Source organism: Stylophora pistillata, chromosome 2, assembly GCF_964205215.1.
Source record: "Stylophora pistillata chromosome 2, jaStyPist1.2, whole genome shotgun sequence".
Taxonomy (NCBI): Eukaryota; Metazoa; Cnidaria; class Anthozoa; order Scleractinia; family Pocilloporidae; genus Stylophora; species Stylophora pistillata.
Window position 1 is genome coordinate 14,597,201 of NC_142520.1, and position 13,584 is coordinate 14,610,784.

General features: G+C 38.2%; 2 protein-coding genes across 4 annotated transcripts in view; both read left to right on the forward strand.

Annotated features, from left to right (window-relative positions):
• Positions 1 to 1,037: 1,037 nt before the first annotated feature.
• Positions 1,038 to 13,584, forward strand: part of LOC111338023 (uncharacterized) — a 52,315-nt gene continuing 39,768 nt past the window's right edge. For 2 of the 3 annotated variants that reach the window (XM_088747515.1, XM_088747516.1), the window contains exons 1-4: positions 1,038 to 2,451; positions 2,847 to 2,918; positions 5,097 to 5,171; positions 5,564 to 5,680. In XM_088747515.1, the coding sequence (XP_088603641.1) occupies positions 1,134 to 2,451; positions 2,847 to 2,918; positions 5,097 to 5,171; positions 5,564 to 5,680 (1,582 nt within the window). In that variant the 5' untranslated portion in view covers positions 1,038 to 1,133. The remainder of the gene's footprint in view (positions 2,452 to 2,846; positions 2,919 to 5,096; positions 5,172 to 5,563; positions 5,681 to 13,584) is intronic. The other variant, XM_088747517.1, reaches the window with a different exon arrangement.
• On the forward strand, positions 8,034 to 10,334 carry LOC148737273 (serine/threonine-protein phosphatase 6 regulatory ankyrin repeat subunit C-like). Its single transcript, XM_088747532.1, has 2 exons — positions 8,034 to 9,578; positions 9,848 to 10,334. The coding sequence occupies exon 1, from the start codon at positions 8,200 to 8,202 to the stop codon at positions 9,571 to 9,573; it is 1,374 nt and encodes a 457-aa protein (XP_088603658.1). The 5' UTR covers positions 8,034 to 8,199; the 3' UTR covers positions 9,574 to 9,578; positions 9,848 to 10,334.

Here is a 13,584-nt window from a genome sequence, read left to right on the forward strand (position 1 = left end):
ACTGTCAATTTCGCGCTGCATAAATTAGACTAGTTAGATCATGCAAATTATATTGTATATAAGCAATGGTAAAGTTTATTCTCATTAAATCCCCTGATGAGTGGGCGACCACGAAACAGGCTTGTAGGGATGAACTTGTAGTTTACTTGTCTTTTTCCTCCCACAATATATACTTCGCTCTACTTCTATGTATTGAGCACTGTTCTACGAAAATCAAGTCACACTTTATATATATATATATATATATAAATATATATATATATGTAGAGGCGAAAGGAAGGAAAAAAAGAAAAATTAAACATTAACATCAAAGGTCATGAGATCGTAAAAGTGAATCCCTGTCCAAAAGACGCTTTTTTTTGGTCCAAAAAGACACAAGGACACCAAAACTGAGCTATTTGTTGCACGAAACATGGTTTACGAGGAGCTCATGCAAGAAAACGTTGATAACGATTGCATAAGATGGCCTCTTCTTTTCATTAAGAACGTTGAGTTCGGTCATTTCCTAGTGTTATTCTATAGACTCGATGCAGCCTCATAGAAAAGGCAAATGTTTATTCATTATGTTCTAGTTATCAGGGGGTTAAAAAAAAACTATTTCTGTAGAGCAGTGAACCTGCATTTAACAGGCACCCTGTAACTAGCGAATGCAGGAGGTTCGACAGAGCCTCCCCCAAAATAATGAAAAAAAAAAAAAAAAAAAAAAACCATAACTAAACAAAAATCGCATTGCTTATTCCAAGTTGCTGTGATATTTCCATCAAGCATTGCAAGGTGGAATAAAAGTACATGTCACAAGAATAACAAACAAAGAAGGGAAAAAACATATTTTTTCCTTTAGATTATAGGTGGTTTGATTTGCAACCGATTTCTTGAGACACAGGTAACAATGGTGAAAGGAACAAATGCTGGTGGACGAACAAAAGGAGCATCTACTGTTTACGTTCACCGGCAGTGACGGCAGTGGCGGCAGTGACGTACCACATATACAGCGGCCGATATGGACCTGGAACTAGGCTAAGCTGTGGTCTAACGTGACCAACGCTGTGTTTCCAAGGCGGAGATTATCCAGAGGGTGTAAAAGTGACTGTTCTTTCCCGCATGTTACATTCGTCTATAAGAAAAGCTTTGCGATGGAAAGAGGATCTTCGAATGCAGTTAATGAAATTTCTGTGAAAGATAAAGGGAAGAGTGAAGACCTCAAGAGCGGGGCTTCTTGTGGCGCAGATGCAGTTGTGGATGAGTGTATTGATGTCATGTTCATTTGTAGCGAGTGGGGCTCCTCGAAAGGTGGATTATCAACGTTTAACAGGGAACTTGCTGTGAATCTGGCGAAGTATTCGAAAGCCAGAATCAGGGTTCATTGCTATGTCTGCCAAAGCACAGAAGAAGAAAGACGAGAGGCGAGCGGGAATGGAATCCATTTAATCACAGCTCGGCGCCCTCCAGGGTCCAGTGATCTACTAGAATGGATCAAAATACCGCCATCAGAGCTTCCTAATCGAGACATCGTCATCGGCCACGGTAGAAAGTTTGGTGGCGCAGCTTATTTCATTCGAGAAATTGCAAGGTGTAAGTGGATACATTTTGTGCATGTGTTCTGCGAAGACCTCGGCAAATACAAGTTAGAATGCAGCGTTACAGCTGATGCGATTGCAGACAACGAGGAGAAGAACAGACGGGAACTAGAGCTATGCAAAGCATCTGATTTAGTTGTTGCTGTGGGAACTCTGCTGCAGAGAAAATATCAAAGAAAACTTTCAGATATCGAAGTAGAAGTCATCACTCCAGGGATTTTCGAAAAGTTTGTCAATCCAACAGAAAGGCAATCGAAGAAATTTGAATCATCAGGAGAAAAGGAGTTTCAAATATTCATGTTCGGTCGCGGAAGCTTTGAGGACTTTGAACTGAAAGGGTACGATATCATTGGAAAGGCTGTGGCTTTGCTTGAACGAAAATTCGAGCTCACTTTTGTCGGTGCAGCACAAGATGAACAACGGAGGATAGAAAAGTGGTTCCTGGAGGAAACGAAAATAACACGTAATCAACTCACCATCAGAGGCTTTTGTAATTACGAAGAAACGAAAGAGATGTTCCGTGAAGCGGATGCAGTCGTGATGCCATCCCGCACGGAGGGCTTTGGGCTGGTGGCCCTGGAGGCCATATCAGCTGGTGTGCCTCTGCTGGTCTCCAGGGAATGTGGGATTACCGAAGCCCTCCAAACTGTGGATGGTGGAATGGCTGTCATCATCTCCTCAGCTTCACCAGAGGAATGGGCAAACAGAATCCAAGAGCTATCAAAACAAACACCAGATCAGAGACGTGCCTCTGCTGTACATCTGCGACAGAATTATCGGAAGAAGTACAACTGGAAGGAAGAAAGTGAAAAGTTCGAGCATATGATTCTGCAATTGGCTCCCAGTCCCATTCCTAAGGAGACAGGAATCACAGGTTAATGGAACTAAATTTGTGTTTTTTTAAATCATTTCCATAGTATCTCTCAGTCAAAAAATTTTTGCGCTGTGACTGAATCATACATGAAAGATTTATGCCCCTGTAATGGAAACATTTATTTCACCTTCAAGTGCATTTAACTGTGTTATGTGATCAGGAAATGTCAGCTCGTTTTGTTTTTGGTAACTAGAGATGCTTATTGTTGTCCTTACTATATTTAAAAACTAAACAAAACAAGAGAAGCAAATAGTCAGATCACTTCTGTGAAAGAAATGTTTTAGTTTACAAAGATAACACATTGTTAAAAGTAATATTAATCAAAAGTGCTACTTATAAATTCTAATTGTTGATTATTGTGCTGTTATATTTATTTTATTTGCATCTGCCTGTAGGGAAAGCTGCATGCAGTTTAAAGGAAATAATAGAAACCCACAAGGAGAGTTTCACTGTCTTGACAGCAACAGGTAAATTTTTTCCAAATCCTTGGACAATAAGTAGTGCTTGCTGTGTAGGATAAAGGTCTAAAAACTCATGACAGGGAAGTGGTTTGCTATTATGTTATTGCTAAATAATTCAATATTTTCAAAAGTTTTTGCAACAGACATATTAATTTAACTATAATAATTATTGTGATGAAAGTAAATACGTGTGTCAGTTATATGTAAATGAGGTGCTGACTATCCTAGTTTTTTGGGTTGTAAAATTCCTTATCACAGAAAAATGTGAATTGTTTGTCTTGAGCATAGGGTCTGAGGCAGCTGCAGCTTGAAATCTTTCAATCTTTAGTATGGTTTATCTGCTGAGCCACATGCAGTCAAATTTGCTGGCAGGTTTAATAATTAGGGGTACTCATGGCTGTACAAGCAAGTCCTGTTTTAGATCAAAGAAGGTCTTGTGCATTGCTAGGATCAGCAAAGTGAAAAGGACTGCATGTGGGATAGTATGAGAAAGTTGTGATTAAACCATGATCATCATGGTTACTTACAAGTAATGGATTAAAATTGCCACCAGTCTTGATTGCCTTCACATATATAATAACCTTCAACAGCATCATCAACCTTGTATAGTAAGGATATGAATAATTCTCCATGTCGTTTCTATGTCTATTTGTTTTCTGTGTTAATAACAAGACAAATTTGTATAACAATTACGAGTCTCTTAAGCTAGCGATCATTTCTTTTATTGTCATGACCTAATAATCTTTGATTCAGTGCTGACACTGTAAGGGGAAATTAAATGCAAAGTAGGTAACTTTGAGTGATGAAAGGGTTAGAACAAAACCAAACTATTATAACCCAAGAGTGGACTAGTGTGTAATTTGATGTAGATCGTGATTTGCACTTTTTAGTTGTGGTTATGCGAAACATACAAACGACTATTAGAATGGGGCAGAATATGCAATTGTGTCACTCACTCAGATGTAAACAAATCGATATGTCAACGGCAGATCAATATTGATAGCGACCTTCCGAAATTAAACGGGAATGCCTCTATCACATTTCCGAAATAATGCTGCAACGTTAAAATGTGAACTCCACCTTTCTTCGAAGGAGTATTGATTTTAATTAAAATACTCGTCGCAGTTAGCACATTTGTAACTGAATTAAAGCTCTTTGAAAGACTAAAGGTGTTACTATGAGTAAAAACGCTCAATACAATCGCTTTTCCACAATCAACGTTCACCATCATTTGCATCATTGTGGAATATTCCTTGCCGTTCCCGGGTATGTTTTGTTTTTATCAAAGCGTCCAGGTCACAATCGTTATGAAATACAATTTCAAGCCTTCATTCTTCTCACTGCGAGTCGTCAGTTTTTATATCATTACATATCGCTAAGATTAGTATAGAGGAAAGTGAAGCGTTGTTTTCGTGACTGGTCATTTGTTTACTTTTCTGTTTGTTTCACCTCTCATCTGTTTGGTGACTGTGCAGACATTAATTTGTGAAAATCATTGCGTGTACACCCCTGAACGTTAAAAATAAAAAATTATGTGAAGTCAAAGGAACAGTCTTGGTCTAAGCCCACATTTTGAAAATATTACTCATATTGGTTTAAAAGGTGAGGAGTTCATAACACATCCAGAAGCTTTTTTTTTTTAATATACGATGGCATAATTGAAATTCTATTTGAGAACAATTGTGGCTGCTGTTTTGAAAACAGAATTCTGAGTCATGGCTACTTAGTTAAAAACAAAATATGGGAAGGAACAGACAAGGAATATTCCAAAATTGTGCAAATGATCGCGAAAGTGATAGTTAAAAGGCGATTGTGTGATACTCAATAAGTTGTAAGATGACATATGTTATCATGTCTTTACCCAATCTGCAGTCTGCAGTCTGCATTTTGTACCTAGTCTGCATTTCACACTCAGTTCGCAGTCTGTATTTTGTACTTACTGATAGCTAAAATGTGAACTCTGACCACTCACCGAACATCACCCCAGCAGTTCAAAGTAATACTAAGTAGTTTCAACTGTATCCGGGAGTCACCCCTAGGAATTTAATTATCTTCAAAACTCATTCAAACGCAATGTACCCACAACTTATTCACAGTTTCCTTTGAGTTATTTGTGTTTGTGAGAACCTCTTTTTTTCTGGTTGTAGTATTAGCTTATCTGATATTTCTCTCCCCTGTCCATAGACTATGTTCCACACAGCAGCTTAGAAGTTGGAAAAACAGAAAGAAATGAACAGAGGGAGTCTACACCAGGTGGATGTATGTAACTGTTACATGATTGTAGGTTACACTCCAAATTTGTTTCATTGCTGAAAAATAGGGTTTTAAATGGCAGAGATTGTGTAGCATACTTTGTATCCTCTGATTGTAGGTGAGATACATGTAATTTAAGTCTTAAAGCAAAGGTTGTATCATCTCTTAATTAATCTATTAATTTGGATGCAGAATTCTTTGAATTGAAAAAAGAAATCTCCTCATGCAGTCCAAGAGTTGTTGCTTGATTGAATGTTTGAGGGCTTAAGTGAACAATTTTTTTAAGCCTGACTGGATAGCTGTCAGTTGCCTTGTAATGAGTTCAGAGTATTTTGAACAGGAACTTGAATTAATAATTGAATTTGATTTGTCTTTCATTTTCTTCAAACAAAATACAGCACAACAAAACTCAATAAAAATAGAAGAGAGAAAGAGAAGAAGTGGATCTTTACAATCCATTATTGGAAAATTTCAACAGACAAAGAGAAGAAAATTGCAAGAAAGGCAGGAAGAAAGTGAGAGTGGTTATAGTAGTATTCATTTATTAGCAGTAGAATTGAAATAATTAATTTTAGTTATGTTCAGTGTCGTATCTATGATGTAATTGTGTATGGTCGAAAGGAATTAGGGGAATTAAAAGCACGTGGTCAAGTGTAGAGTTGAATCTGTTCTGCGTGCATGTAATTTGGTTGAATCTGAAATTATGTTTCACAGACCGTGAAACACCACATTCAGTATTTCTTTGGAATCTCATTATGAAAGAAATACAACCAATTAGAATTTTAAAGATGAAATAAACAATACCCGCTAATTGACCCTTGCTCACCATAGAGTCTCCTGTAGCTCAGTGGTTAGAGCATCCGACTAGATCACGGAGGGTCATGGGTTCAAATCCCATCTGGAAACTCGATTTTTTAATTAGAATTTTGTCAAAATAAACGTCAATTGGAAAACAGTAACTGTACAGCCAGAGAACATAGAATTGATAGCATAGTTGTATCAGTAGCTTGCAAACAAGGTGCCTACGAGCAGGGGACTGCATTAAGATAGGAAAGTGTTAAGCTTTGCCCAATACTCCAAAACCATGTTGATGGGTCTAATCAAAGAAGTTTTTTAATCATTCTACTGGTAGAATTTTTTTTTGATAACACTTTGAAAACAATTGCCGTATAATTGCTTTTTCAAATTATTATTTGACAATTGATGATTAGTTTGTTGTTAAATTCATTTCTTTATATCCAGATAAAGTTGCATGCAGGTCAAAAGAAATAGACGAAACACACAGAAAGGAGAGTTTGACAGTTTTGACAGCAACAGGTAAATTTTGTACAAATTCTTGAGCAATAAGTAACATTTGCTGAGAAGGATACATTGGTCTGAAAAAAATCATGAGAGGAAACTATTCACAGAAGTTTTTGCTACAAAAATATCAATTCTGATGATTATGGAAGTAATTATAGTGAAAAGTACAGGTACAGTGCAGATGTGACAATTAAAGTTTTGCTCATCTACTGAAACATAATGAGATGCAGTAGCTAGAATAACCACCAGAGTTTGCACCTGGTGAGTGAATTTACATATAAAATGCATGTCATACCTTAATTTAGTTCATTGCTGAAAAATAAGGGTATTGGAGATTTTATTTAATTTAATTTACTCCATTTTAAACTTCATTTACTCAACTAAATCAGTCTAGGTTAATATTCTCTTGATAAACAACCTCCTCAATTAAGCAACCTGATCGTTCCAATAAGTGCCGCTCTTCATGTTAAAATTCTAAAAAATTGCCTTGATGCCTATGTTAGGAAATAGAAAAGACCTTTGTGTAATTACAGATTGAGATGAAGCTATGTTGTATAAGATTAAGTAGAATTTCTGTTACTGTTTCTGCTTTACTTTCAACTTATAACAAAGAAATGTATGGAAATACCTGAGTGTAGAAATTTACTACCCCACAACACTGATTAATCATAACTGTTACAATTTCCTCAAATGTGATTGGTGCATTAGCTGCTTTATTTTTCACTAATCATTCTGAAGAGTTGTAATCAAACAGTTAAAGCAGCCAAACATAGTAAGTCCACTCACCTAAATCCACCAATCACAGAAATGATCAAAGTAACCACAGCAACAACCACTAATATCCTAAAAAAACTGGGGAACTTACCAAATGGAGGGATTTTTCACTTAAGACAAGTCATTGTCTCAACCTAAGATATTTTCCCTAAATGTATTTCTTTTTTGTTTTGAAGTTGTAATTAATGGTTATGATTAATTGCTAACAGGACTTTGTGGCATCCAATTCAGTCTGTATTCATGCTCTTGATTGACAGATCAGACTCTCACTTCAGTGGTCGTCCTATTTTGTTAATAGCTCATAAAAATTAGAGATAGGATTTGACTCCACTCAGTCTGATTACAATTATTAACCAAAGCACAATTTGAGTGACCTTCTAGTAAGAATAGATTGAGCGTGTTTAAACCTTGAAGCACTGAAGAAGGACTTGAGTTTGTTCTCAAACATAGAACATTATTCATAAACAAAGCATATAATTGTTTTTTATGTATGCTTATGGATCATTCAACACTTAAACAGTCAAACAATGTTTGTCTGTCTCCTTTTTTCCATAACACTTGTCACTCCACTGACTTTTTCAGTGAAGCTGAGTTTAGAAAGCAAAGTAATTTCTCCCATCGTCTTAATCAGTAGAGCCTTAGAATAAGGCTCTATTGATTAATTATTTTATTTTCCTCGCTCATTTGTGTGAGCGAGGATAACAAAGAACTGTGTAGTGTTAACTTGTAAAACTCCTGCAAGAAGTCTACGACAGTTAGACGAAACACTTCTGAGGATAAAAAAGTTTTATAACAACTGCTCACATTGTACTGCTCACTAGTTAAACTTTTTTCCAAAACTTGCTCTCCCACCTCGACCTCCTTCTTTGATAATGTGACCTGTCTTAATTTCTTTTCACGTTATCTGATTTTAGGATCTTCTGTTGACTCCAAAGACACAACAGGCAGAACGTCCCTAATGAATGCTTCTCTAAATGGCAGTGTCCGAGCGGTGAAGGGTCTCATTGAGAGAGGAGCAGATCCGTCCCTGATGGACAACAGAGGATGGAATGCGTTACATTTTGCCGCACAGGGTGGAGACACTGACGTCATTGATCTTATCCTTACTCACTTGCCGGACATTGAGTCCAAAACTGCCGAGGGTTACACGCCACTAATGGTGGCGGCTTTCAACGGCAAATTACACGCAGTGAAATGGTTTCTTGAGAAGGGGGCAAATGTAACCTGTGTTGATAACAATAGATGGAATATGTTACATTTTGCCGCACAGGCTGGAGACACTGACGTCATTGATCTTATCTTTACTCACTTGCCGGACATTGAGTCCAAAACAGCCCAGGGTAACACGCCACTAATGGTGGCGGCTTTCACGGGCAAATTACACGCAGTGAAATGGTTTCTTGAGAAGGGGGCAAATGTAACCTGTGTTAATAACAGGAGGTGGAATATGTTACATTTTGCCGCACAGGGTGGAGACACTGACGTCATTGATCTTATTCTCACTCACTTGCCGGACATTGAGTCCAAAACAGCCCAGGGTAACACGCCACTAATGGTGGCGGCTTTCACGGGCAAATTACTCGCAGTGAAATGGTTTCTTGAGAAGGGGGCAAATGTAACCTGTGTTAATAACAGGAGGTGGAATATGTTACATTCTGCTGCACAGGGTGGAGACACTGACGTCATTGATCTTATCCTTACTCACTTGCCGGACATTGAGTCCAAAACAGCCGAGGGTGTCACGCTACTAATGGTGGCGGCTTTCGAGGGCAAATTACACGCAGTGAAATGGTTTCTTGAGAAGGAGGCAGATGTAACCTGTGTTGATAACAATAGATGGAATATGTTACATTTTGCCGCAAAGAGTGGAGACACTGACGTCATTGATCTTATCTTTACTCACTTGCCGGACATTGAGTCCAAAACAGCCCAGGGTTACACCCCACTAATGGTGGCTGCTTTGCATGGCAAATTACACGCAGTGAAATGGTTTCTTGAGAAGGGGGCAAATGTAACCTGTGTTGATAACAAAAGATGGAATATGTTACATTCTGCCGCAGGGGGTGGAGACACTGATGTCATTGATCTTATCCTTACTCACTTGCCGGACATTGAGTCCAAAACCGCGTGCGGTTCTACTCCTCTAATCATTGCTGTTCGTTTTGGCAAGCTGCAAGGTGTAAAGTATCTCCTTGAGAGGGGAGCTAATCCTTTAACTAAGGATAATGACGGCCGGGATTCTTTATACCATGCCTCATCACGTGACCCAGAGGTTCTTGACTTCCTGCTGAGTTACGTAGCGAGCAGTGAGTCAGCAAGCAGCAATGATTAACTCAGGTTGGTGAGATAAGTTCTACAGCTTATTTCATGTTCGCTTAATTCTTCAATGTCAAAATGTAAATCACTGGTTTGATCGCCCCATCAACTTCAAAGCTGACCCGAATGAGTCGTATGTTGGGTAGTTACTATAGGGCTGCCTGTGGCACGCAAATGACTTTTACTAAGATATTCAACCTCTTTGTTCAGCAAATTATTGTGCAATTGGTTTCGAGATAGACATTTGTTTAGCTAAACTACTCATTTGTTTTTGTTTTTGTTTTTTTAAGGCCTTAGTTTGCGAGGTGTTGTCAATAACCGATGTCCTAATATGGCTTGTACGATAGAGGAGAAGCTGTCAGCTGGTTGGAGATTGTTAAAAATTAACCCACACTGATAACAGCCAGAAGTGTATGTCTGCGTAACGTTGCCAGCGATTTAATTTTTTGTATTTAGACTTCTTAAAGTTGACATGGTTTTGTACACATTTTATAAGTAAATGAGTTATTTTTTTAATATATAACACTTTTTTTTTACTTTCGACTACATTCATGTAAATAAAAGCTGTATAGGACAGCTGTTAATAGAATACGTGAAGAAATTTCTGCATTCTAATTGGTTGAAATACAGTTTTGAGGAAACACCAATGTAGGGCAGAAAATAATTAACTCAGTGAAAAAGCAGTAAAAATTTGTTGATAACTAAAAACAAAAAAACAAAAAAAGGAATGCAGAAAAATTTACACTTTGATTAAACACGTTGTTTTGACCAAAACGGCGTGATGATGTTCTGGTGTGAATGAATTTATTTTCACGTGGGTCACCCCTCTTTACTTCTACATTACTTTGAAAAGCTGCCAAGTATAAAAGGTTTGATCAGGTTTAAAGGAAGTAAAAATGACTTGATTTTTCTCGTGCAATTTGGAATAAGTAGGCACTTTTAATTTTTCTCCAAAGACCTCAATATTGCATTCTTCCTATAGGCTCACGCAATTATGTTGGTTGTAAGAAAAATAAACGAGCTAGTTTATATAAAATTTCACTTTGAATCGTGAGACTACCTCCACAAATAAGGAAATGATTATATCACTGAGTGAGTCAATTTATAAGGAGTTTTTAGGAAGCCTTTGTAAGTAAGGTTTCAGCATTAGTTAATCAATAAAATTTAAATATTACAGCTTAAAAGTCTTTTTTTCAATGAGAACGACTTTAATGTTTCTATCGTCTGGAAAGGGAGTGAAAACATTTCCCCGTTTGATAAATATTGTTATTGATCGCCCGACGGGGGATACACACGGCTTTCAGGGAGAAGGGAGGTTGAATCCGTCATTTTTATTAGACTTCAACTAAGGGGGGGGGGGGACTCCCAATACGTAGCGTCATTAGAATAAATAGAGCATAACGAAGAGGGGGGTGGGGGAGAAATCAGGAGAATTCTTTTGAATTTTGGTTCAAACAAGATCCACCGACTCCACCCCCTCCCTGCAGGCGATGATTAGTAGCCAGTCCATAAGAGGAAAAAAAATTGAACTGAGGAACAGCGCCCACGAAAAGGAGGATTAAATGAATTCAGAAGGTTATTTCCAAAGAGATTGCTGTAAAAACGTTATCGCTTTCTCTCCCCCCCCCCTCCCCATTTATCCCCATTGTCACAATAAGGGATAAGTGAGGCCTTTGACAATTGTCGATAAAGTTTAGGGTTATTTTAGCAAACCGAGCATAGTAAACTTTGCCTTGATAGACTTTTTTTTTTAACTCAAGTTAAAAAGATCTTTCGATGTCTTCAAGTGGCCTGTAAATTTTAGAAGACGCTGTCAGGTGATAGATTTTTTAAATATTGCGTGGCTGGAGATTTAATGTGCGTTTAAGAAGGCAATGAGCGGCGCAGTGGCGTGTTAGATAAATCAATGTTTTCCAGTCCAAACCTCTTGCGTCGTAGCCGCTTCAAAGAGTGCACTAATCAAGACTCGTGTTTGGTTGGGAATTACATCGAAATTTTATCGTCTGGGAAGTTAGAGAAAAATATTTCTGCTCCCAGAAATTGCGGAGATAGCCAATGCACCAATAGAGTTTTCTTGGCTGGATGGTTTACCAATTTCTCTAGGGATATGGCTAAGCTGCTTGCCCTTCGTGCACGCAGTGAGCTCCGCTATAACGCCTAGCCTCACATTCGTATCCTAAAAGTACACCCACCTAATTGGAAATGGTTAAATCTGTTATGCAGCCAAGAATTCCGATAACAGCCCTAATCGTAGAAAAGCCCGTAGGTGTGAGGTTTGTTTTCTTTGCGTTTCTTAGGTCGTGTCTTGTCGTGTGGGCTCTTTCGCTCGCTGCATGACTTCGCTGACTTCAACTGAGTGATGAGAGTACTCAAGCTTATCAGCTAGTAATAGTTAACTTAATCTGGCTCCAAATTCTCGGAACTTATTTGCAAGGAAATGTGTAGCAGCTAGAAGGAAGAATTAACAATCAGGCCCCGGTTGTTTGAAGGTTGGATAGCGCTATCCACTCGATAAAACTTTATCAGGTGGATAACGTGATACGTTTTTCTGTCACGTATCCGTGGGATAGCGATTTATTCGTGGGATAGCGATTTATCCGTGGGATAGTCATTTATCCGTGGGAGAGCAATTTATTCGTGGGATAACAATTTATTCGTGGGATAGTGATTTATCCATGGGATAGTGATTTATCCGTGGGATAGTGATTTATCCGTGGGATAGCGATTTATCCGTGGAATAGTGATTTATCCGTGGGATAGTGTTATCCACCCTTTGAACAGGCGGGCCCAGATCTTGGCAGTTGAAGTGTTAACTAGGCTACCCAAAAGTTATTCAGACAGGCTTAGGAGAGTAAAATTGTAAAAAACACCGAGTTAATTTTTGTTTCAAAATTAGCATGATAATCTACAAAAAATAACTGAAGCCTGCTTGCTTCCTTTCATAGGACGCGTACTCTTACAAAGTGGCATGATCCTAATAAAATTGTGTAGACCTACCGGTGTTCTTTTTTTCTTTTTTTGCAGAAAGTTGTACTGCCAAGCACATATAACTTTTAGGTAAATATATTCTGGTTCGAAAGGAAAACTTTATCCTTTCTCCTCTTTCTTTTCCCTTTGGCAGGAACCCGAAGCTATCACAGTGGCGGATTTAACAGCGATGAAATGCAAAGAACACATTCATTTGGTAAACAACCAAAACAGTTAATAAATCGACACTGATATTAAAATTCTGTTGTTTTTCCTGGCTCATTTAAAAGGGTTATGATTGTAAGTTACACATCATCAATAACAAAAGTCTTCGTTTAAGAAACGTAACACATTTTAAGATATTTGAAGAAATAGCCTTGTAAGCAGTTGTATTTAAAGTATCGTGAATATACAATGTAAGATATTGAGTAACAAAGGTTTTTTCCATATTAGGCACATTGTAAATCTCTCTTGTATCTAAACGCAGTCGATTCTATTCGTTACGCTCGTATTATCATTCAACTGAAGAAATAACGTACGAATCGAGTACAAGTATCACGCGAGGTTTGAGCTCTGGAGAACTGTGAAAAATATCGGCGAAATTCGTAGCACTGAATAACAATTTGGCGTTTTGGATAATAAATCTCGCAAAACTCGTAAAAATACTCAGTGATACTACCCAATATTTAATCCTTGGTCCACTTGGTGCAAGTGTTCAACGGGCGAGCGAGCGTTTGGTCAGTTTCGATGTAATTTGAAATGTTTAACCGTCGGCGCGTTCTTTTAAAGCACAGAAAATATGAAGAGAGGAGGGAAATATTACAGTGGAGGTGAAAGATAGGGAAGGAGAGGAAGGGGGGGGGGGGTGGCTGGGGGAGGATTCGGTACCCTAAGAACATAGCTTGCAATTCTTTTCGTCTTTGGCACTTCTTCTAAGTACGCCAATATAAAATGGTTTTGGATTAAGCAACATCTCACATGTGATGGAACACCATAAACGTGCCCATAAGTAATGACTGCGTTCTATGGCCTCAGTAGGGACCTTAAGATGCAGGACGGC

Coding starts and splice junctions, on each gene's coding strand:
- LOC148737273 (XM_088747532.1), top strand. CDS start 8,200: ATGAATGCTTCTCTAAATGGCAGTGTCCGAGCGGTGAAGGGTCTCATT.